The 24,166-nt window shown below is 41.8% G+C and overlaps 1 protein-coding gene across 1 annotated transcript; it reads left to right on the top strand.

Annotated features, from left to right (window-relative positions):
- Positions 1-46: 46 nt before the first annotated feature.
- Positions 47-19,298, top strand: LOC141273066 (uncharacterized). The gene is made up of 5 exons (XM_073684416.1): positions 47-174; positions 6,031-6,211; positions 14,478-14,624; positions 14,710-14,833; positions 16,469-19,298. Exons 2-5 carry the CDS (start codon positions 6,125-6,127, stop codon positions 17,935-17,937), a joined length of 1,827 nt encoding a protein of 608 aa, XP_073540517.1. The 5' UTR covers positions 47-174; positions 6,031-6,124; the 3' UTR covers positions 17,938-19,298.
- The last annotated feature ends 4,868 nt before the right edge of the window (positions 19,299-24,166 follow it).

Genomic DNA, 24,166 nt, shown 5'->3' with positions numbered 1-24,166 from the left:
ACGGAGGTGCAGCGGTCACGTGAGCCCAGTGGCACGTGACCGCATGACGTTACTTCTAGGAGCCCATAGACTCTGCGGGCGCCCATCCAGGAAGTGCCGTGGAACGCAAGCAGGGTGTTTCCGGTAAACATCTTCCGGTTCAGGTTTATAAGAAGCAGAGGGCAGGAGAGTCTGGTGAGTTTCCTTTATGAGACCCTCTGGTTTCACAGAAACCACACTGATCTTTTAGTAGCTGTGCATCACCTACATTGTCTGTACTGGCCTCACGTACATCCTAGATTTTTTTCTGTCCTTATATACAGCGTATGACACCCCTAATTACCTGTGTTATTATTATATACACTGTATGATCCTAATATATATACTACTCTATATACCATATATGATGTCAGTATGATCTGTACCCTCCTTATATACAGTGTATGATCCTGCTATTATCTGTACCCTCCTTATATACAGTGTATGATCCTGATATTATCTGTACCCTCCTTATATACAGTGTATGATCCTGATATTATCTGTACCATCCTTATATACAGTGTATGATCCTGATAATATCTGTACCCTCCTTATATACAGTGTATGATCCTGATAATATCTGTCCCCTCCTTATATACAGTGTATGATCCTGATATTATCTGTACCCTCCTTATATACAGTGTATGATCCTGATATTATCTGTACCCTCCTTATATACAGTGTATGATCCTGATAATATCTGTACCCTCCTTATATACAGTGTATGATCCTGATATTATCTGTACCCTCCTTATATACAGTGTATGATCCTGATAATATCTGTACCCTCCTTATATACAGTGTATGATCCTGATAATATCTGTACCCTCCTTATATACAGTGTATGATCCTGATAATATCTGTACCCTCCTTATATACAGTGTATGATCCTGATAATATCTGTACCCTCCTTATATACAGTGTATGATCCTGATAATATCTGTCCCCTCCTTATATACAGTGTATGATCCTGATATTATCTGTACCCTCCTTATATACAGTGTATGATCCTGATAATATCTGTACCCTCCTTATATACAGTGTATGATCCTGATATTATCTGTACCCTCCTTATATACAGTGTATGATCCTGATAATATCTGTACCCTCCTTATATACAGTGTATGATCCTGATAATATCTGTACCCTCCTTATATACAGTGTATGATCCTGATAATATCTGTCCCCTCCTTATATACAGTGTATGATCCTGATATTATCTGTACCCTCCTTATATACAGTGTATGATCCTGATATTATCTGTACCCTCCTTATATACAGTGTATGATCCTGATAATATCTGTACCCTCCTTATATACAGTGTATGATCCTGATATTATCTGTACCCTCCTTATATACAGTGTATGATCCTGATAATATCTGTACCCTCCTTATATACAGTGTATGATCCTGATAATATCTGTACCCTCCTTATATACAGTGTATGATCCTGATATTATCTGTACCCTCCTTATATACAGTGTATGATCCTGATATTATCTGTACCCTCCTTATATACAGTGTATGATCCTGATATTATCTATACCATCCTTATATACAGTGTATGATCCTGATATTATCTATACTATCCTTATATACAGTGTATGATCCTGATATTATCTATACCCTCCTTATATACAGTGTATGATCCTGATATTATCTGTACCCTCCTTATATACAGTGTATGATCCTGATAATATCTGTACCCTCCTTATATACAGTGTATGATCCTGATAATATCTATACCCTCCTTATATACAGTGTATGATCCTGATAATATCTATACCCTCCTTATATACAGTGTATGATCCTGATATTATCTGTACCCTCCTTATATACAGTGTATGATCCTGATAATATCTGTACCCTCCTTATATACGGTGTATGATCCTGATAATATCTGTACCCTCCTTATATACGGTGTATGATCCTGATATTATCCATACTATCCTTATATACAGTGTATGATCCTGATATTATCTATACTATCCTTATATGCAGTGTATGATCCTGATATTATCCATACTGTCCATATATACAGTGTATGATCCTGATATTATCCATACTATCCTTATATACAGTGTATGATCCTGATATTATCCATACTATCCTTATATACAGTGTATGATCCTGATATTATCCATACTATCCTTATATACAGTGTATGATCCTGATATTATCTATACTATCCTTATATGCAGTGTATGATCCTGATATTATCCATACTGTCCATATATACAGTGTATGATCCTGATATTATCCATACTATCCTTATATACAGTGTATGATCCTGATATTATCCATACTATCCTTATATACAGTGTATGATCCTGATATTATCCATACTGTCCATATATACAGTGTATGAGCCTGATATTATCCATACTGTCCTTATATACAGTGTATGAGCCTGATATTATCCATACTATCCTTATATACAGTGTATGAGCCTGATATTATCCATACTATCCTTATATACAGTGTATGATCCTGATATCCATACTATCCTTATATCTAGTGTATGATCCTGATAGAAGTAATATCTGTATACCATGTATAATCTAAAAAAATCCTTATATACAGTTTATGATCCTAATATTACATATACTATTCTATATTCCATATATAAGCTCAGTATAATCTATACCTTCATTATATGCAGTGTATTTATTTATTTACTTATTTTATTTACAGTGGTGTGAAAAAGTGTTTGCCCCCTTCCTGATTTCTAATTCTTTTGCCTGTTTGTCACAATTAAATGTTTCACAAAAACAAAATTAAACAACAAATGTAAATAATTGACAAGGATAACACAAGTAAACACAAGATGCAGTTTTTAAGTGAAAGTCTTTATTATTAATGGAAAAAGAAATCCAAACCTACAGGGCCCTGCATGAAAAAGTGATTGCCCCCTAAACTTAATAACTGGTTGGGCCACCCTTAGCAGCAACAACTGCAATCAAGTGTTTGTGATAACTGGCAGTGAGTCTTTTACAACGCTTTGGAGGAATTTTGGCCCACTTATCTTTGCAAAATTGTTGGAAACCCTCCAATGTGGCTGAATTATGAGCATGAACTGCCTTTTTAAGGTCATGCCACAGCATTTCAGTCAGATTAAGGTCAGTGCTTTGACTAGGCCACTCCAAAATCTTAATTTTGTTTTGGTTAAGCCATTCAGAGGTGGAGTTGCTGGTGTGTTTTGGATCATTCTCCTGCTGCCTAACCCAAGTGCGCTTCAGCTTGAGATCACGAACAGACGGCCGGACATTCTACTTCAGGATTTTTTGGTAAACAGCAGAATTCATTGTTCCATTTACCACATCAAGTCTTCCAGGTCCTGAAGGAACAAAACAGCCCCAGACCATCACACTACCAACACCATATTTTACTGTTGGTTCGATGTTCCTTTTCTGAAATGCTGTGTTACTTCAATGGCAGATGTAATGGGACATACACCTTCCAAAAAGTTCAACCTTTGTCTCGTCAGTTCACAAAGTATTCACCAAAAAGTCTTGGTGATAATCAAGATGTTTTCTGGCAAAAGTGAGACAAGCTTTTATGATGTTTTTGCTCAGCAGTGGTTTTCATCTTGGAACTCTGCTATGCATGCCATTTTTGCCCAGTCTTTTTTTTTTTTTTTTTTTAATGGTGGAGTCATGAACACTGACCTTAACTGAGGAAAGTGAGGCCTGCAGTTCTTTGAATGTTATTGTGGGGTATTTTGTGACCTCTTGAATGAGTCGTCGCTGCACTCTTGGAGTAATTTTGGTCGGGGGGCCACTCCTGGGAAGGTTCACCACTGTTCCATGTTTTTGCCATTTGTAGATAATGGCTCTCATTATGGTTCGCTAGAGTCCCAAAGCTTTAGAAATGAATTTCTGAATTTCTTTGGATCGCAGCATGATGGCTAGCATTGAGGATCTTTTGATCTACTTCATTTTGTCAGGCAGGTCCTATTTAAGTGATTTCTTGATTGAGAACAGATGTGGCAGTAATCAGGCCTGTGTTTGGCTAGGGAAATTGAACTCCGTTTCCCAAAGATGTGATAAACCACAGTTAATTTATGTTTTAAGGTGGGTGGGTGGGGCAATCACTGTCACACAGGGCCCTGTAGGTTTGGATTTGTTTTTCCCTTAATAATAAAGATCTTCATTTGGAGTGTGGGAGGAAACCGGAGAACCCGGAGGAAACCCACGCAAATGGGGGCATACTAACTGACTTGATTTGAACACAGAACCCCAGCGCTGCAGTGCTAACCACTGAGCCACCGTGCAGTGTATGATAATAAAATTACATATTATTCTGTATACTATATATGATCTCAGTATTATCTATGCTATATAACATAACATTCATGATGTCCGTATAAGTTATACTATGGGCAGCAGGGAGGCTCAATGGTTAGTCTTGCAGCATTGGGGTCCTGGGTTCAAATCCAACTAAGGACAACATCTGGAAGGAGTTTGTATGTTCTCCCCGTATTTGTGTGGGTTTCCTCTGGGTTCACGGTTTCCTCCCACACTCCAAAGACACATTGATAGGGAATTATAAACTCCAATGGGGACAGTGATGATGTCTGTAAAGTGCTGTGTAAATTAATGGTGCTATATAAGAGCGTGAAATAAATAAATATACCATATATGGTTGCAGTATTATCTATACTATACTTTCTCCACCTTTAACATCACCCCATAATCTGTACAAAACTATTAAGAAACAAACTGAAATCTTTTCAGGTGGAAAAAAAAAACCAAAGAAGTAAAATAATGTAATTGCATAAATATGCAAATGTACCTCTTGAATTTATGACAGCATTCAGTCTTTTGGGTAGGAGACTATTAGCATGGCTCATCTAGAATTGGCAGTTTTTGGTCTCAGACCATAACACGTTTTCCCTCATGCTTTTGACAGATTTAATGTAGGTTTTGGAAAAACATAGTCTGGCTTGGATATTTTTCATTCTAAGAAAAGGCTTCCGTCTTGCCACCCTACCCCACAGGCCAGACATATAAAGAATACTGGAGATTGTTGTCACATGCAATTCAGAACCAGTACTTGCCAGTCAGTACATTTAAATACTGCTACTGGCAAGCTCTATGTTTGAGGGGCGCATGCGCATTTGTACACGTCGGGCCGCTGGTCCGGCGTGTGCGCACTGAGGCTGTGTGATTACCAGCTTCAGTGCGCACACACTGTGATCTGTGGCTCCCGGCGCGTGTGCGGTCAATGTATGTTGTGGTCACCGCATGCGCAGTGACACTGGAACGATGACCGCACAATACATTGGCCGCGCACGATCCCGGAGCCATATGTCACAGCGCGTGCGCACTGAAGCTGGTAATCACACAGCCTCAGTGTGCACACGCCGGACCAGCGACCCGACGTGTGCAAATGCGCATGTGCCCCTCAAACATCGCGCTTGCCAGGAGAAGTATTCAAATGTCATGAGCGGCGCCAGCACTGACTGAACGAGGCTACCGCCCATCACTGAATGTGAGAATCACACCCCTATGACTGAATACGAGCAGGTAAGACTAAATATATAAAACGTTATAACATCATTATACTACCACCGATTTTCATGAAAACAGCTGGGGGCACTGCCGAAGACTATGGGGGCAGTGTACATAGCAACTAGGACGTGACAGGTTCCCTTTAATGCCTTGGAATTTTTTTGTCCCCTTCTCCTGACTGATGTGCTCAGGTGCGGAGCTTCACAACTCCATCAATGGTATAATGGCCTCGTCCGGGTACTGTACATCTGCCCCTTATTGATTTGAATGTGCAGTACCTGGCAACAGCCACTATATTGCTGATGGAACTGTGCTGTGCAGCTCGCAGCTGAACACACCCAGCCACCGTCAGCACCTGGAACAGCCGATCGGTGGGGGTCTTAGGTCATTAATATCTGATCGACATTTATCTTAAGAATAGGCCATCACTATAACAGCTAGATATTGTCATCACAGTAATTACAGCATGGACAGTCTCCCTCTTCTTTCTGTTTTTCAGGTTGTAATGAAATAAAGATGGGGCCCGGTGTAGTAACTGATGATGTCAGAAAAATATTTTAATCTAGATGTAATCAACTACTGTAAAATCATTAATGTCAACACCAGGAACCGGACTGAAGATGGATAATGAAAGAATATTAAACCTTACTCTGGAGATCGTCTACCTGCTGACCGGAGAGGTGAGGGATTCTGGGAAATAGTTGTTTTTTTTTAATCTCTGCAGATTATATGTGTATATAACACTGAAGGTAGCCTAACACTTTAACACAATAGTTGTGTGTATAGCTAAGTTCACACACGTTGTATTTTGCTGCAGATTTTTATGCTAATTTTCAGGTGCGTCTGGCAGTACCAGCAAAGTCTATGAGAAGCCAGAATTCTCTGTTCCCACATGTTACTTTTTGTTTGTCACGTATTTGGAAAACAGAGCGTGTCACTTCTTTCAGCGTTTTTGCAGCGTTTTTTCACTCATAGGAAGTAATGGGTGGTGAAAAAAACGCTGCAAAAACTCAGCAAAAAACACATATTTTGCTGCGTTTTTGATGGCAAAATAGTGGTATTTTTTTTTCCACAGAACTTTATGTACATGCCTAAATAGGGACAGAAGGACAGTGAAAAAAACGCTGCAAAAAACTCAGGAAACCTTGCTTTTTTGACGCAGCTGTTTTTCTGCCAGAGAAACAACGTGTGTGAACATAGCCTTAGGCCGATGTGGAAAAAAATGCTGCACAGTAAGAATGCGTTCAAAAACAGAAATGTTAATAGTTTATTTTTTATCAATTAACAAAATGCAAAGTGAACAAATGAAAGAGAAATCTTAATTAACCCTTTGCCTTCAGAACTGCATCAAAGCATCAATTATTCTAGATACTTCAAAAACCATGTACAAGTGTATCTCAGCAGGTTGTTCCAAACATCTTGGAGAACTAACCACAGGTTCATCAATGGATGTAGGCTTGTGAAAATCCTTTGGTCTAGAAAATGTCCAGTAGTGCCATCAGCTGAGAACTGTCAGCAATCCGTGGGATCCAGCTATACCCATCTACTGAGCAAAGAAATCTGTCTAGAAATGATCTTCACAGAAGAATTGTGGTCAAAACGATACATGCAACATGAAAATAAAACCATGCGATGCAGCAGGAAAACGTAGGAACTGGGATGCAGTTAAAAGGCAGCAAGTGCAGGTAAGTGCTCTGTGAGCGTCCTATCATCAATTCCAGAACTCCTTGTTCTTCTTAACTCTGAAGATAGTTCTTAATGACATTGGCTGTGTGTTTGGGGTTGTCCTCCTGCTGATAAATTTGGAGCCAATCAGACGCATCCCTGATGGTATTGCATGTTGGGTAAGTATCTGCCTGTATTTCTCAGCATTGAGTACACCAAGACATCTGTAATATTGAGGACCATAGGCACAGTAGTCGGCCAAGGAAACTTAATGCGGCAGACGAAAGACACATCATTATTACTTCCGTTCAAAATTGGAATATATCCAGCAGTGCAATCAGCTCCTAACTGGAAGCAACTAGTGAGACCCTGCTACGCCAATCTGTTCGGAGAGTCTAGCCAGAAGTGATCTTCATGGCCAAAAACCATACATTCGATGCATGAAAACATAGGAACTGGAGTGCGGAAGCATGGCAGTGGGTTCTCTGGACTGATGGGTCAAAATTTCATCTATTTGGCAATAACAGAAGGCAGTTTGTTCTCCAAAGGGCTGGAGAGCAAAACAATAATTAGTGTCTGCAGGTAATAGTGAAGCATGGTGGAGGGTCCTTGCAAATTTGAGGCTGGATTTCACCAAATGGTGTTGGGGATTGGGTCAGGATTAATGGTGTCTTCAATGCTGAGAAATACAAGCAGAAACTTATCCATCATGCAATATCATCAGGGAGACCTCTGATTCGCTCTATATTTATTCTGGACAGGACAACGACCCCAAACTTTTAGCCAATGTAATTAAAAATTATTTTCAGCATGAAGAGGAATAATGAGACCTGAAAGTGATGATATGACCCTCACAAACCTCTGATCTCCACATCATTGAGTCTGTCTGTGTAGGGATTCACGCTCTCAAGTAGGCAGTAGGTAGCGTTCACACAGGCACTGGATTCTTGGGTTAAAACAATGTGACGTTTATTTCCGCTGGTTGCATAGTATCTAACCATAAACACAAAATCCCTAGCCTTGTCTAGGTGCTAACTAAACAAAATAGCTGCCAATGTTACTTGCAGTTTGGTGCAAACGGCCTGTGCAGTCTTTTCTCAGAGAGAAATTCTGGCTTGTCTCTCTGTAGCTCCAATACACTCCAGTCTGGTCAGATTTCCCAGCTGACTGACTAAGGTGAACAATTACTTGGTGAGCACTGCCTGGTTATAGGCAGAGCCAGCCAGGTGCAAATAATCACAGCCTGTAGAGCTAGGATTTAACCCTAAAGTATTTGGCTTTGCTATAGTCTGGGATAACTTGAAGAGACAGAAGGATTCGTACAAGCCTTCATCCACAGAAGAATGGTGGCTATTTCTCCAAGATGTTTGGAACAATCCCTGCTGAGTCCCTTCAAAGACTGTGGACAAGTGTACCTAGAAGAATTAATGCTGTGATGCTGTTTTGAAGACAAAGGGTGGTCACATCAAATACTGATTTGATTCAGATTTCTGTTTTGTTCATTCACTTTGCATTTTGTTAATTGATAAAAATAAACCATTAACTCTTCTATTTCTGAAAGCATTCTTACTGTGCAGCATTTTTTCCTCACATGAGAGAAGTCTATGGGATTGGATAGTGCCACCACAATATGATCGTGAGGTGCTCATGGGTTGTCGTGGTAACTGAGTGTTTAATGAGGTTCCCAAGTCTGCCATTATTGTAAACCTGGTAAATGGGTCAATAGAAGCTCTAGTGGGTTTTACGGGTAAACCTGCAAGCTAGTAATAGCAGCAAGCACAATCTGTTAAGTGTGAATTCTAAACTAAGTATAGAGTTGTTACTAGCGCTGGTTACTCCGTGCCCTGAATTGAATTAAATTGGAAGTGAACCAGAAATATAATAAAACAATAAATGCATTATTACGAGTTAAAATATACAGTAACGAATAAGTATATTTATTTATTCATATCAGTCAATGATAAAAGCAGCTGTGGGGAGGGAGCGTGTCCTGCTGCTGAGGGAGAGAGACGCACTTCTAAGGAGCTCCCTGAAATTAACCCCTATAAAGGTTTTTTTTTTCCCCTTCCAACGGCCCAAAGTCACAAGAAAGGTCCCTGGACCCCTCGGCTGCGGACCGGTACATACCGGAGGCTGCCGCACTACCCAGTGAACTCGGGCCTACCTGGAGGGACGGAGCTACGGCCTCTCCTCTCTGTGGGACCTGTGGCGTGACCTGCTGGGGCTGCGGAGGAGCGCCTGAGACGGGCTGCGGGGGACCTGCTCTAAATCAGCTGCGGCTACAGACTGAGGTGGCAGCGGAGGGACACACGGAGTGAGGTACCGCCGCCTCCGTACCATTGGTACCTGTGACTACAAAGACCGAGGTACGGGAGTAGAAGAAAGGCGGGACAGCTTCAGGCACAAACGCAAAGAGCTTACCTATCTGAACTCTGTCCTTACCGGCTGCTGCGCTGCGGTTGGGGGGTCCGCGATCTTCTCCGGAGGGGTGCCGCTGCTGCGGTGAGGGACACTGAACCTGCAGCCTGGTGAGTCCCTGCAGATCTGCTCCAGCCGCCCTGTTCTGGCTGCCAGGGGTTTTCCCGCCACACGAACAGCCGCCATCTTGCTGGCCCTGCATCACACATGTGGGGACACTGAAACAGGGGCCTCAAATAACATAACAGACTGCAGCTTTACTAAGCAAGATATACAAAAAAGGCTTTATTAAAAGGAAAAACACCCCTCTCTTCCTAGCCCCCACTGAAAGCCGCAGATCTTTAATTACTTGTGAAGTCACCTTTTAAACTTAAAAACGACAGGGGTAAACCCTCCACCCCCCCAAGTACAATATCCATTACAATAATCAGGCAGTAAAAATTTGCATTGATACTGCAATATCTGAGCCTCACCAACAAGCCGACTGTGAGATCGCTCTCCATTTGCTGAAGCATAAAACTTCAAGTGACAAAAGATCTCTAGTGACATCTAATGTTTTCAGTGCGAACTTTTTCTAATTATTAACAAGGAATAACAGGAGCAACCTTTAGGAAAATAAAAGAATATTTACAATTAAAAAGCAATTTCTAACGATGATGGCTTCACAACCCTGAGCTCCCTGTTTCACATTTAAACTCCATCCCGTGGACATTTGTAGTAAAACAGCTACTTATCAGTGTCTACTCTGAGCGCCATCTTGTGGACCACAAGGGAACTGCAGCCTAAATTTATTACAGTGGCTATTGTTCCTTCGCTATTCTTGTGATATCAACCAAGTTTTCTACGGCCATTTAATAACCAGCCCTGGCCCCGCATCCACAATTTATTACTGGTCAGTAGATAATCTGCTCTGGTGATTTTCCCATTTCTTACCATGCACTAGCTACAATCTACGAACTATAAATCTGTGAGTCTTCCGGTTCAGGCGCCGACCATGTGAGCTCTGATTAACTGTCCACTTCCACACTCCTCCCCCCTCCCCCACCCGCACATTTTTTCCAATCACCTAACTCTTGATTCTTGCAACTCAGTGGTTTCTGAAACTGTCACCTAGCCGAAGGCTAGCTCTAAACAATAACACTGGCCTATATGGACAGCTACCTCCTCCGTAGCGGGCAAAAACAATCTACCTCTTACAGCCACCATGACATCTCTAATCTTCCTAAGATGGCTCCTACTCTTGACCAAGAGGAACATCCCGCCCAATCTGAAGGTGGAGAAGAGTCGCATCAGCCCCCCAAAATGCTCCGCAATTCTACTTCAAGGAAAGGGGAGACACAAATGGATCCTTCAGAACTGGCGGCTGAGGTCACGGCTAAGCTATTACCCGAAATCAAAACCATAATACAATCCACACTTAACACTGACCTGATGGATCTACAGGCTAGACAGGATGAACAGGCTGAGCTGCTTACTGAATTAGAGTCACGAATATCAAACATCGAAGATGATTCAGAAGAGGACCATGCCAAAATATCTGCTATCATCCGGGAAAATATAATCTTGAGAGACCGCATAGATGACCTAGAAAATCGTTCCCGCAGAAGCAATATGCGTTTGGTGGGGCTACCAGAGACATATCTACAAAACACCTTGAAACCACTATGTGAAAATGAAGTTCCAAGAGCCTTAAAACTACCCGAAGGCAAAAGGGTGGAAAGGGTCCACAGAGTTGGCCCCCCACCTGCTACCTCTGTGAACCAGGGTACAACCAGGCCAAGACAGGTCATCATGAAATTTCTGTATTTCAGTGATAAAGCAGACATTATTCTAGCATACAAACAATTAAACCACCCTTTGATCATTCAAGGCCACAAATTCTTGCTTTTTGAAGACTACTCCATCGAAGTAACCAGAAAACGGAAGGCCTTCAGCTCCATATGCACCAGACTTCACCAGGGAAAAATGTACTTACAACTCCGCTACCCAGCTATTCTACGCTTAAAGGATACAGATGGTTCCTTCCGGGAATTTATATCACCTGATAAAGCGGAAACTTTTGTCAACAATCTCCTGCGCCTGGGGGCCAGCTCGGAACGGATCCACCAGGATGATACTCCTTGCTCGCGATCCCCAGAGGTGTTGGGGTGAAAGGTAGTATGGAGGCAGTTGCTTCCGCCTTTCTCCCCCTACGGACTCCTACTATCTTTACTAACATTATTATATTCCATGGGGGAGGTGGGAGGGGAAACTAGAATCAATAAGGGGTTAAAATGGAAGAAGAAATTGAAAAACAACATAGAAAAGGGGGAATAATTTGAAGTTTTATACACATGTCAAAACATTTTTTGGACAAACATGGGTGCTCCACAAAGAATGTTCAAATTGTCGGTATTCAAATTTTGCACAAACATTGGCGTCAGGGTGACTACATAAAACAGATGTCAAGGGCTGAAAGCCAATGGATTTTTCCAGCTGGACTCACTGAGAACCCGCAGTCTTAACAGTGAGAGAAAACTATTTGCCTTCAACTGACCCGCCCTGACAATCAAATACCCGGCACGTGTATATATATATAGAACCACCAAGCATAGAGTGACCATCCCCGATGAAGGAATCAGTAGATTCCGAAACGCGTAAGAACTGGTCCTCTGTGTGCTCCGTCGGGCTCTCCATCATGTGACGAACACATGATCTGACATCACGCTGGTCCTTCCTGCTCACACGCCAAGTGCACTACTGCTCCAGCAGACACCACGTACGGAGCCTCCGACCGGGACTCCTTACCATCCACCCAGGAGCTGCAGAGACTATGGAATAGAGTCCCTTTCACGCACCACCGCTACCTTCCACAGGATCACCGCTGCAACAAACAGGAGAACACCGCGGACTCTAGGTACATCACAGCCTGTGCAAAACCATGGCACCACACCGCAGCCAGCCACTTCAGGCTCCTACTATACGGACACTCAGCAGAGAACCAAGACTGACACCTGTAACCACTGCTCACCAATGAATTACTTGTGCAGGATAAAGGACTCCTTTTAAACGTGACCCTCTCTACCAAGTCTGTACCAGGGGGTTCACCCACCTACCTGCCACCTGCACACTTTCATTCCTAGTATACGTCATACCCAGGTTAGTAAAAAAGTGCAAAGTGTCCTGGACCATTTTTTGGTCGTTGCTCTCCCGCTGGTCAGCACACATCGCTGTGTGTGACCAGCGATCAGGCTGGTAACTTTGGTAAACATCGGGTTACTAGGGGCACACGCGCACCTAGTAACCCGTTGTTTATCATGGTTACGAGCCTGCTAAAGTGAGTGGTAACCTCCCACTCACTGTAGCAGAGTGGTAACCATGATAAACAACGGGTTACTAGGTGCGCGTGTGCCCCTAGTAACCCGATGTTTACCATGGTTACCAGCCTGCTCCTGCTTCAGCAGGCTCGTAACCAGGAGCAAGACATCGTGGAAAGATTCTTTCCACGATGTCGCTGCTCCCTTGATCGTTGGTGAGCCTGCCTGTTTGACAGCTCACCAGCGACCACATAGCGACGCAGCAACGATCCCTGACAGGTCATATCGTTGTCGGGATCGTTGCAGCGTCGCTAAGTGTGACGGGGCCTTAAGTCTAACCAATTGTAAGGCACAACTAACCTCTGCTCTATTTCCAAAAGTGCCTACAACTCACCTGTCAGAACACTGGTGATCTCGTACCACCTACTACTACCTACTAGGATCCTAGAAATCAAAGGTATATAGTAACATCTTTCTCTAAGGACTGTATGCGACCTATTACCTACTCCCTTCACTACCTATTTCTCTTTAAAGGGAACTGCTCTATCTGAAGGTCCCTTCCAAGCACCTCAAGGAAGAGGTCCCAACAAACCTCTACCCACCTGGAAACTCACTGGACCTTTCTTCTCTTTTGACCTGACCCAAAAAGCAACCATCCCCACTGCTGCTTTTATCATTGACTGATTTTTACCATTGACTGATATTTATTTATTCATATACTTATTCGTTACCGTATATTTTAACTCGTAATAATGTATTGTTTTATTATATTTCTGGTTCACTTCCAATTGAATTAAATTCAGGGCACGGAGTAACCAGCGCTAGTAACAACTTTATATTTCATTATTGTAAAACTGTCAGGCCTTAAGGTGTACATATCATCTAAGGCCCAAAAGAGCTGCATCCTTAAAGGAAAGTTATCTTCAGAAAATGAAAAAAATCATGTTTTTTTGTTATGTGTATTTTGTTAAAATTGGCTATTTTTTTTTTTTATATCATGAACTTTATTAAAAAAAAAAATTCACACTGGCCACTGGGTCTTTTTAGACTCAGAATTCCTGTTTTTTTCAAGAAGAGTTTACAGAAGTAGCACCTCTATACTCAGCTGATAACACAGAATCCACAATCACAATAGGTGATATTATAGCTGACCCTGCTCCCCCTCCCTTCACAATTACATTTGTACAGGCTCATTAGATACATTAATACAAAAAATAGGGGTTGGGGTCTGACCATTGAGGCTATGTACATGTGTTGTTTCCTGAAACATGAGAAACTTTGAGTGAAAACAATCCCCAGTGAACAATGTGAAAATTGCAAGATCTTTATTTCTTTTATATAATGATATTTAAAAAACAAAACCTTGCCAAAAATAAATAAAAATACATTTAGCACAAACACCTGATTTAATCATTCTTATTTTATGATAACTTCCCTTTAAGGGGTTAATAACAAAGCTACGACTGAAGAGGTGAGGGATTTATTGAAATTTTAGTTATAAACTGTATTAGTACTGCAGGGATTTGGTTTCTTGGGTCATAAAAATGACATTTACTGTGTTATGTAGGATTATGTTCCATCTGGTGAGTGTGAAAGGAGGAGCAGGACCCAGAGCCCAATCACAAAGTCATCTCATTCACTGATACATGAGAAGAACAATGATCAGAAGATCCTAGACCTCACTAACAAGATCATTGAGCTGCTGACTGGAGAGGTGAGCGCTGCTGGGAATACTGTGACATTATACCATAGTACTAGAGAAAATGTGTCTGGATGATGACTGTATCATTGTGTGTCAGGTTCCTATAAGATGTCAGGATGTCACTGTCCATTTCTCCATGGAGGAGTGGGAGTATATAGAAGGACACAAGGATCTGTACAAGGAAGTCATGATCAAGAATCACCGGCTGCTCACATCACCAGGTAAGTTATGTTTAAAGGAGTTCTCTCCAGCAATGACATAAAATGACATCCAGTATATATTTCGAATTGCAGCACGTCCTAGTCACGTGTCAGGACGGGCTGCAGACTTAAGTCATACAGCTGCCAAGACCTGTGTCTCAACTGAGAAGAGGTGTATCAGACATGCCTAAGCTGCTGGCTGGCAGCAGGGCTGTGATATGTGAAGAAATATATCTTCTCCTTGAGTACAATGCAACGGGGGTGATCTTCAGCTTCATCCTTCTCAATGTTTGTTTTCCCGCTATGTGCAGTCATTTTCTGTGGATTGAATAAAGTTCATTTCCTCCAGCAGCTGGGCTTTCAGCCATTTTCTAATAACTGTGACGTTTTCAATTTTCAGTCGATAGTGCTCTTGTGTGAGGGCTTGTTTTTTGCGCTCTGAACTTTAGGTTTTTATTGATACCATTTTGGGATTGAAATGATCTTTTGATCACCTCTTATTCCATTTTTTTAGGTGTTGTAGCAGTCAAAAACACAATTCTGGCATTTTGATTTTCTTTCTCTCTTTACGCCGTTTTAATTAATTTTGTATTTTGATAGGTTGGACTTTTATGGACATAGCGATACCACTTGTATTATCTTAATTTTTTTTAATAGGGGAAAAGGAGGGTGATTTAGGGTATGTGCCCACGATGCAGAAATGAAGCAGAAAATTTCCGCTTCATTTCCGCATGTCCTTGCCCGGAAAAATGCATGCGGAATTTGACATGCGTATTTAGTTTTGCGCGTTTTGCACATGCGGAATTGCTTTGCGTTTTCTACTGCATTGTAGATGGCAATTCCGCATGCGTAAACGCACAAATAATGGACATGCTGCAGAATTTTCCACACATCAAAAACGCTGCGGAAAATTCCGCAGCATGGGCATTACAGTTGCGGAATTACATAGGGGACCATGGCAGAAAGCTTAATATGCGTTTCCCAAGCGTCTACGCTGTGGAAAATTCCGCAGCAAAAACGCATGAAATACGCATCGTGGGCACATACCCTAAAACTTTTATGTTTTTATTTTTTCATATTTTCAAAAACATGTTTACTGTATTTATTATTCCTTTTATGGGACTTGAACCTCTGATCGCTTGTCTATAGTATTGCTGTGTATAGCAAAAATGACTTTCTCGAATGAACTCCAACTAAATACTTTTATAGGAGTACCGTCATGACAGGTACAGGAATCTTCAGGAGATCCGTGGCTATCATGACAACCACATCACCCTGCGATCACGTCACAGGGGCAGTTAGAACAGCGGGCCCTCTGGACACGCACTGTAAATGTCACTGTTACTGACTGATAGCGACATATAACAGGTTAACAGTCGCGGGTTGAGCTCCGTTCCACTCACAGCTGTTAGACAGATGATGACTGAATAACAGCCATCATTTTCCTGCATAGATGTGTGCTCAGGAATTGTCAGCCAACCTTTGATCTACCACTTTGTTGCTGACATTTTTTTTTTATTAGTCTCCTAGCGGTGTGCATGTGTTGTTATACTTAGCAGTTGCATTCTTCTCTGGCCAGCCTCGTATCAATCAACCTGAAATGACCATGTGTATTGATCTAACTGATATTTAATGAAATTGTTCTTTGTCCATCAGATGGATCTGTCCACAGACAAAAAGCAGGAATACCTTACATAGCTGCTCGTTCACCGAATAGAAAAACCGGTCATGACAGTAAAACTGTCACGGAGTCGGAAGCCGGACACTTACCCCTTATTGAAAATAGCAAGAAGAGGACTTTGGAGAAAACTAAACATGAAGAATCAAGGAGTGAAGAAAATATTGTATATGACATGAATAGAAATACAAAATGTACATCTACCAGTCGATTGTCCTATCCACAATGTCCATCCATTGATATTGAGGAAGAAACAAACTCATGTGTTAGAGAAAACGTCACAGACCACAACACCTATAAAGCCACAGAATGTACTCAACCATTTCCATTGATTCATATTAAGGAGGAGCCAGTCTCTTGCGATGAAGGAGACAACACAGATGGTGAGATTTTTACACAGACTGATCATAGACAACAGTATCTATCTCCTCATTTTAGAGAAGCAATAGTCTCTCGTGGTAGTATCGCAGACCTTGAGTTCATTTCACCTACAGCTCGTACACAACTTTATGCTTCTATTCATATTGAGGAGGAACCAGTCTCATGCGATGGAAAAATCACAGATACAGACAGTTATGTACCTGCAGATCATAGTCATCGTTACCCTTCTATTCTTATTGAGGAAGAAGCAGACACATGTGAAGGAGGAAACCGTACTACTGTTTATACACTCACAGATCCTAGACAACAATATCCTGCTCCTCGTATTAAGGAGGAACCAGTCTCATATGATGGCAGAAATCTCACAAATTCCAACTTTTACACACCCAGAAATCATACACAGCAATATTCAGCCATTCATATTAAGGAGGAACCAGTTTTCTGGGAAGAAGAAAGTCTTACAATTCCCTCCAGCAATGCACAATCTGACTATACCTCTCCTCAAGATATTAATGATGCAGAATTTATCGAATACATAAGTATACACAATGGAAAGACTCATGATTATGGGGATTACAGTAACCAGTTATTTTTCAATTCTAAGCGAGTTAAGTCGGAAAAAATCCCAGTAGAACAATATCCACTATACAAGTATGGAAAATGTTTTTCAGAACCTTCAAGTCTGTTTACCCATCATCGGATTAGTAATTCAGATGTACCTTTTGAATGTTCGTACTGTGGAAAAAGCTTTGTGTATTACACTCATCTTGTGACCCACCAGAGAATCCACACAGGAGAGAGACCGTACGCGTGTTCTGTCTGCGGGAAGCGTTTTGCGCATAACTCGACACTTATCACTCACCAGCGGATACACACAGGAGAGCGACCATACGTTTGCTTCCAGTGTGGCAAATGTTTTACAAAAAAATCAAATCTAACAACTCACAACCGCATTCACACAGGAGAAAGGCCTTATTCCTGCACCAGATGTGGGAAAAGCTTTGGAAGCAAGAGTCACTATAATAGACATGTTAAAATTCACAAGAAAGAAACAAGCCTTTTTTAAGACTTGCGTAAAAAGTTCCAGCTTTGTTGTGTCGAGATCATGTGAGGGGAGTTTGAACGGCGCATTAATGTTAACATTTGGTACATTAGCTAGTTTATATTAAATTATTTGAACAAAAAAAAAAAGATTTTTAATCAATTTCTAACAAAGGTATAAAACGTACAATAGCATAGATGATAATTTTTTTTTAATCTGGCTGAAAGTTGAGTTGTTTTATTAACTGTTTTCGTACATTGTTTTTTATGGCGTCTTTTATATGTTTTTTTTTTGTTGTTTTTTTTAAGAATGTTAAAAAATAAATGGCAATAAAATGGAAACCTCATTCATAAACATTAACAAAACAAGGGGCCAGATCCCCCATGTAAAGCAGATGGCAATTTTAATAGGACTGCATTTGATTAATATCATTATTTTGAGAAGGCAGACATTAGTGAACTTAACCAATTCATTTAAGTCAGGTGTTACAGGTGCAAATGATTAAAGGGGTTTTCCCACAAACAAAATTTCATTTTAATCAATGTATGGAACACGGCCTGATCATACCACATCTCCTGGGCAGGGGAGGAAGCAAAAGTGTATATAGACATTACAGCCGAGATCACAGCTGATTCTTTCTTTGAAGTAAAACATTGTTTAACCCCTTCGCAACCTTGGGTTTTGTCGTTTTTGCTTTTTCGTTTTTTGCTCCCCTTGTTCCCAGAGCCATAGCGTTTTTATTTTTTAGACAATATGGCCGTGTGAGGGCTTATTTTTTGCGGGACAAGTTGTACTTTTCAACGCCCTTACTAGTTTTACCATGTCGTGTACGGGAAAATGGGAAAAAATTCCAAGTGTGGTAAACTTGCAAAAAAAGTGCAATACCACAGTTGTTTTTTATTTATTTTTTTTACCACGTTCACTGAATGCTAAAGCTGACCTGCCATTCTTATTCTCCAGGTCATTACGAGTTCGTAGACACCAAACATGTATAGGTTATTTTATATTCCAAAATTTGGTAAAAAAAACTTTAAAAAAATAGCGCCATTTTCCAAGACCTGTAGCGTCTCCATTTTTCGTGATCCGGGGCTAATTGAGGGCTTATTTTTTGCACGCCGGGCTGACGTTTTTATTGATAACATTTTGGGGTAGATCCGATGTTTTGATCGCCCGTTATTGCATTTTACCAAAAAACGTAATTCTGGCGTTTAGAATTTTTTTCTCGTTACACCCTTTACCGATCGGATTAATTCTTTTTTTATATTGATAGATCGGGCGATTCTGAACGCGGCGATACCAAATATGTGTATGTGGGGTTTTTTTTTTAATATTTTATTTTGAATGGGGCGAAAGGGGGGTGATTTAAACTTATATTTTTTTTATTTTTTTTATATTTTTAAAAACATTTTTTTTTCACTTACTGCATGCTTCAATAGTCTCCATAGGAGACTAGAAGCAGCAGTTGTCCGATCGTCTCTGCTACATACAGGGGACCAGCAGATCCCCTGCATATAGCAGAATTGGTCCTGTGCTATGAGCGCCGACCACTAGGTGGCGCTCATAGCGACCAGATCATGACAACCACAGGCGTCTGCTGCAGACCCTGGGTTGTCATGCACATCCATCGGCGACCCGCGATCACGTGACGGGGTCGCCGGTGGCCTGGGCTTATGACACGCAACCCGGAAGCGCGCGTTAAATGCCGCTGTCGGAGATTGACAGCGGTATTTAACATGTTAACAGCCGCGGATGGATCGCGATTCCACCCGCGGCTGTTGCGGGCACATGTCAGCTGTAAGAATCAGCTGACATGTGCTCCGTTCAGTGAGGGCTCAGCGCAGCAGCCCTCACTGAACGGGCAGTACGCAAATATGCGTACAAATACGGCATGGGTTGCAAAGGGGTTAAAAACAGGCAGGGAAATGTTTTACCCCACCCAAAGAATCAGCTGTGATCCCCTGCTGTAATGTCTGTATATTCTCTTTTGCTTCCTCCCCTGCCCAGGAGCTGTGGTAGGATCAGACATTGTTCCTGTACGGCCATTACACAGTACACAGCAGGGGCACATTTATAAGATTATCTCAGCACAGGAACATTTTATTTAAACACATCCAGTTGTGGAACTTATTATTATTCTAAGATCTATTGATTAAAATCAACTTTCGTTTGTGGAAAAACCCCTTTAAGGCTTAGTTTTTACATTGTGATGTGCCAAGAACCCCATATCAGACCCACCATGATTTGTCTCGGTTTCATGATAAGTCCATGTGAGGCACAGAAAATCATGTGCAGTTACAGACAAAGTGCTTTTTTATATGCTTTACCGGGGCAGGCTGTGAAACTGTAGCAAATTACACAGTTTTTGAACATTATCTCCTCCCATACTAGTAATTAATCACCTAAATCTCAAATTGCGATGATGTGCCCCCTACACAGTAATAATTTTCCCTATTATAACTTCCATACAGTAGTAATGTCCCCCATTCAGTGTTAAGGTCCTCCATTCTGGCCCCATACAGTATTTAATGTCCCCCATTCAGTGTTAAGGTCCTCCATTCTGGCCCCCATTCAGTATTAAATTTCCCTCATTCTGGCCGTAATATAGTAATTTTCTCCCCCATTCTGGCCTTCAGAGCAATAATGTCCCCATTCAGTATAATGTCCCCTATTTTGGCCCTCATTCAGTATAATGTCCCTTATTTTGGTTACCATACAATATAATGTTATACATTCCAGCCCTCCTACAGTAATAATTTACCCCATTCAGTAATAATGCACCCTCCATTCTGGTCCCCGTATAGTAATAGTATTTCCTATTCTGGCCCCCATACACTACAGTGGCCTGATAGAGTAATAATGTTCCCCATTTTGGCCCCAATATAGTATTAATGCCTTCCATTGTGGCACTATTTACATAGCAATTAAAAAACCATAAATCCCACTCACCAGTCCCACGACAATCAGTTCCTTTTTCTATTGCTAAGTGTAGGGGCACAATGCAGTAACATAATTGCGCTGCCTAGGGTGGGACGCTTGACGTTGACGTCACCTGCTGCTTCTGGCCTCTTATAGGCCACAGTCGTGTATAGGTATTGTGTGCCAGGGAGCCAGTGGCTTTCTGCTCTGCTTAGCTTTCACCTGAATGTGCGTCATGGACGTACATCTACCTCTAAAACGCCCTTTGCCCCAACCACATGATTGTCATGCGACTGTCTGAGACACTGAGACTTGCCGCTGCGAAGCATCTCAATGCGAGATGGGGGTCAGTAGCCTTATGCCACTCTTTGCCAAACTTCTCATCGCTGACATCCCATTGCAATGGTTGTAATAAAATAAATAGCACACTAATTATTTTTATCTCTCAAATGTGACCTTAGCATCTAAGTTATTAGACAAACTGAGTGGGGTCCTTCTTTTTCCTTAAGCCACTTTTTCCATTAAAGCCACTGAAACGTGAGTTTAGGGTGCTGATAAATTGCCATGGCATCTAGGGGTTTGGGAACGGGTTAATGGTGTTAGTAGGCAATGTTATAATTATAAGGGCACAAATCATATCGTGCATATAACCTTTAAAAACACAATTTTATTGTATGCAATTTTAAAAAGGTCCAAAAAGCAAACCCCTATGTGTAACACACAACAAATCTTAAAAAGGCCTGATTCAGACCTAACACTTATTCCCCAAGCATTTAACCAAGTCCCCTCCTTTTTGACATAATCATAGATACAAGTATATAGTCAAGAGATAAATATCACAAGGGGCCACTATATCAGTCAGGTCACGAGATAAATAACAGATCATAAAATACCAGGTTTAAGCACACAGAAAATTCTAAATGGCCCTATAGTATTCACTAACTATTAACCTGCCTGGCAGCAGGGGTTGGCACCCTAGATAAGTGCCCATAGATAAAATGCGAGTGCATATACAGTTAAAACCAGAAGTTTACATACACTATATAACAAGACACATATGCATGTTTTTCTCAATATCTGACATGAAATCAGAATAAACCTTTCCCATTTTAGGTCAATTAGGATTACCATAATTTTTAATATTTGCCAAATGTCAGAATAATGAGAGAGAGAGAATGGTTTAAGGCATTTTTATTACTTACTACAAAGTCAAAAGTTTACATACACTAAGATTACTATGCCTTTAAACAATTCTGGACTGCCCATATGATGATGTCATGTGTTTGGAAGATTCTGATTTTTTTTTGGCAACATCTGAGTTAATTAGAGACACACCTGTGGATGGATTTTAATGCACACCTGAAACACACTGCTTCTTTGTGTTTTTAAGGGTTATATGCACAATATGAATGGGTTAATGGGAAACACTTTTTGCACACTGTCAATAGGCAGTTGTTTGTATATGTGGTTCCTTACTGAGGAACCCTTACTACCTGGATTAATAATTGCAAAAAACTCCAATCTTACCCACTGACGCTTTAATATCATTGTATACTGCTGCATATCATAACATTAGACATATTTACCACAATATGAATAACAATTTTCTGTATAATTGGAGGTAAACTATGTATTGTGAAATCTGGAACAGATCCACTATAAACCGCATACATTATTAAGGTACTGAGAGTTGTTTTGTGTCAAGACAGAGATCTTGCAGTTTTCACACAGACCACACGATGGCAGCAGAGTACTGTGTACAGTTTGACTTCCGAACTCTTAGTACCTGCATAGAAACATGCTACACTTCTACCTGATGAAGTGCTGGTTAAATTTAGATGGTGTAAACACTGATATGGCTAGCTTTAGCCTGTAGGTCAGTGGTGGTGAACCAAAGGGGGCATGCAGAGTCCTCCCGGTGGGCACTCAAGCCACCCCCCCTCATCACTAGCGCTGCGGCCACTCTCCTCTGCACACGCGCCCTCCCATCAAGCAGCGCGCATGCTGAGATGGGCGAGAGTGGCAGCGGCAGTGCTGAAGAGATGGCATGCGGGCCCACAGATAAGACTGTGATATATGAAGAGACCAGATCAGCGTTGGAACAGGCAGAGTAGTTATTTTTCTTTTATGTGGGGTCATTATACAGTATGGAGCACCACGAGGGGCCCATCACACTGTGTGGAGCACCGCGTGGGGCCCATTACACAGCATGGAGCACCACGTGGGGCCCATTACACAGCATGGAGCACCACGTGGGGCCCATTACACAGCATGGAGCACTACGTGGGTCCGATTACACAGTATGGAGCACGATGTGGGGCCCATTACACAGCATGGAGCACCACGTGGGGCCCATTACACAGCATGGAGCACCACGTGGGGCCCATTACACAGCATGGAGCACCACGAGGGGCCCATCACACTGTGTGGAGCACCGCGTGGGGCCCATTACACAGTATGGAGCACCACGTGGGGTCCATTACACAGCATGGAGCACCACGTGGGGCCCATTACACAGCATGGAGCACCACGTGGGGCCCATTACACAGCATGGAGCACAACGTGGGGCCCATTACACAGCATGGAGCACCACGTGGGGCCCATTACACAGCATGGAGCACCACGTGGGGCCCATTACACAGCATGGAGCACCACGTGGGGCCCATTACACAGCATGGAGCACTACGTGGGTCCGATTACACAGTATGGAGCACTATGTGGGGCCCATCACACTGTGTGGAGCACTACATGGGGCCATTATACTGTATGGAGGGCTGTGTGGGGTCCATTATACTGTATGGAGGACTATGTGAGGCCTTTATACTGTATGGAGGACTATGTGGGGCCCATCACACTGTGTGGAGCACTACATGGGGCCATTATACTGTATGGAGGACTATGTGGGGTCCATTATACTGTATGGAGGACTATGTGGGGCCTTTATACTGTATGGAGGACTATGTGGGGCCCATCACACTGTGTGGAGCACTACATGGGGTCATTATACTGTATGGAGGGCTGTGTGGGGATTACAGTTGGAGAATCATACTGTGATAGGGGTCACCATTCTTTTTTGGGGGGATTGAGGGAGAGGGGGGTACAGTAGGGTCATCATACTGTGCGTGTGCAGGAATTCACTGTGGGGGGGTATCATACTGTGTTTCGGGGCACTTTTGTTTGCATCATACTTTATTATCTGTTTTATTCAAGGTTTTTTATCCTTTGTTTTTACATATTTAAATTAAGCCATTGGGCCATATGCTTTTTACTGCTCTTACATAACATATTATATTAGTCCACAATAATTCTAAAAGTTAGTAGTTTTATTTGATAAAAA

This window comes from Phyllobates terribilis, unplaced genomic scaffold (genome assembly GCF_046119375.1).
Source record: "Phyllobates terribilis strain yellow unplaced genomic scaffold, ASM4611937v1 Scaffold_5__5_contigs__length_657084704, whole genome shotgun sequence".
Taxonomy (NCBI): domain Eukaryota; kingdom Metazoa; phylum Chordata; class Amphibia; order Anura; family Dendrobatidae; genus Phyllobates; species Phyllobates terribilis.
This window is presented reverse-complemented; position numbering and strand designations above follow the sequence as displayed.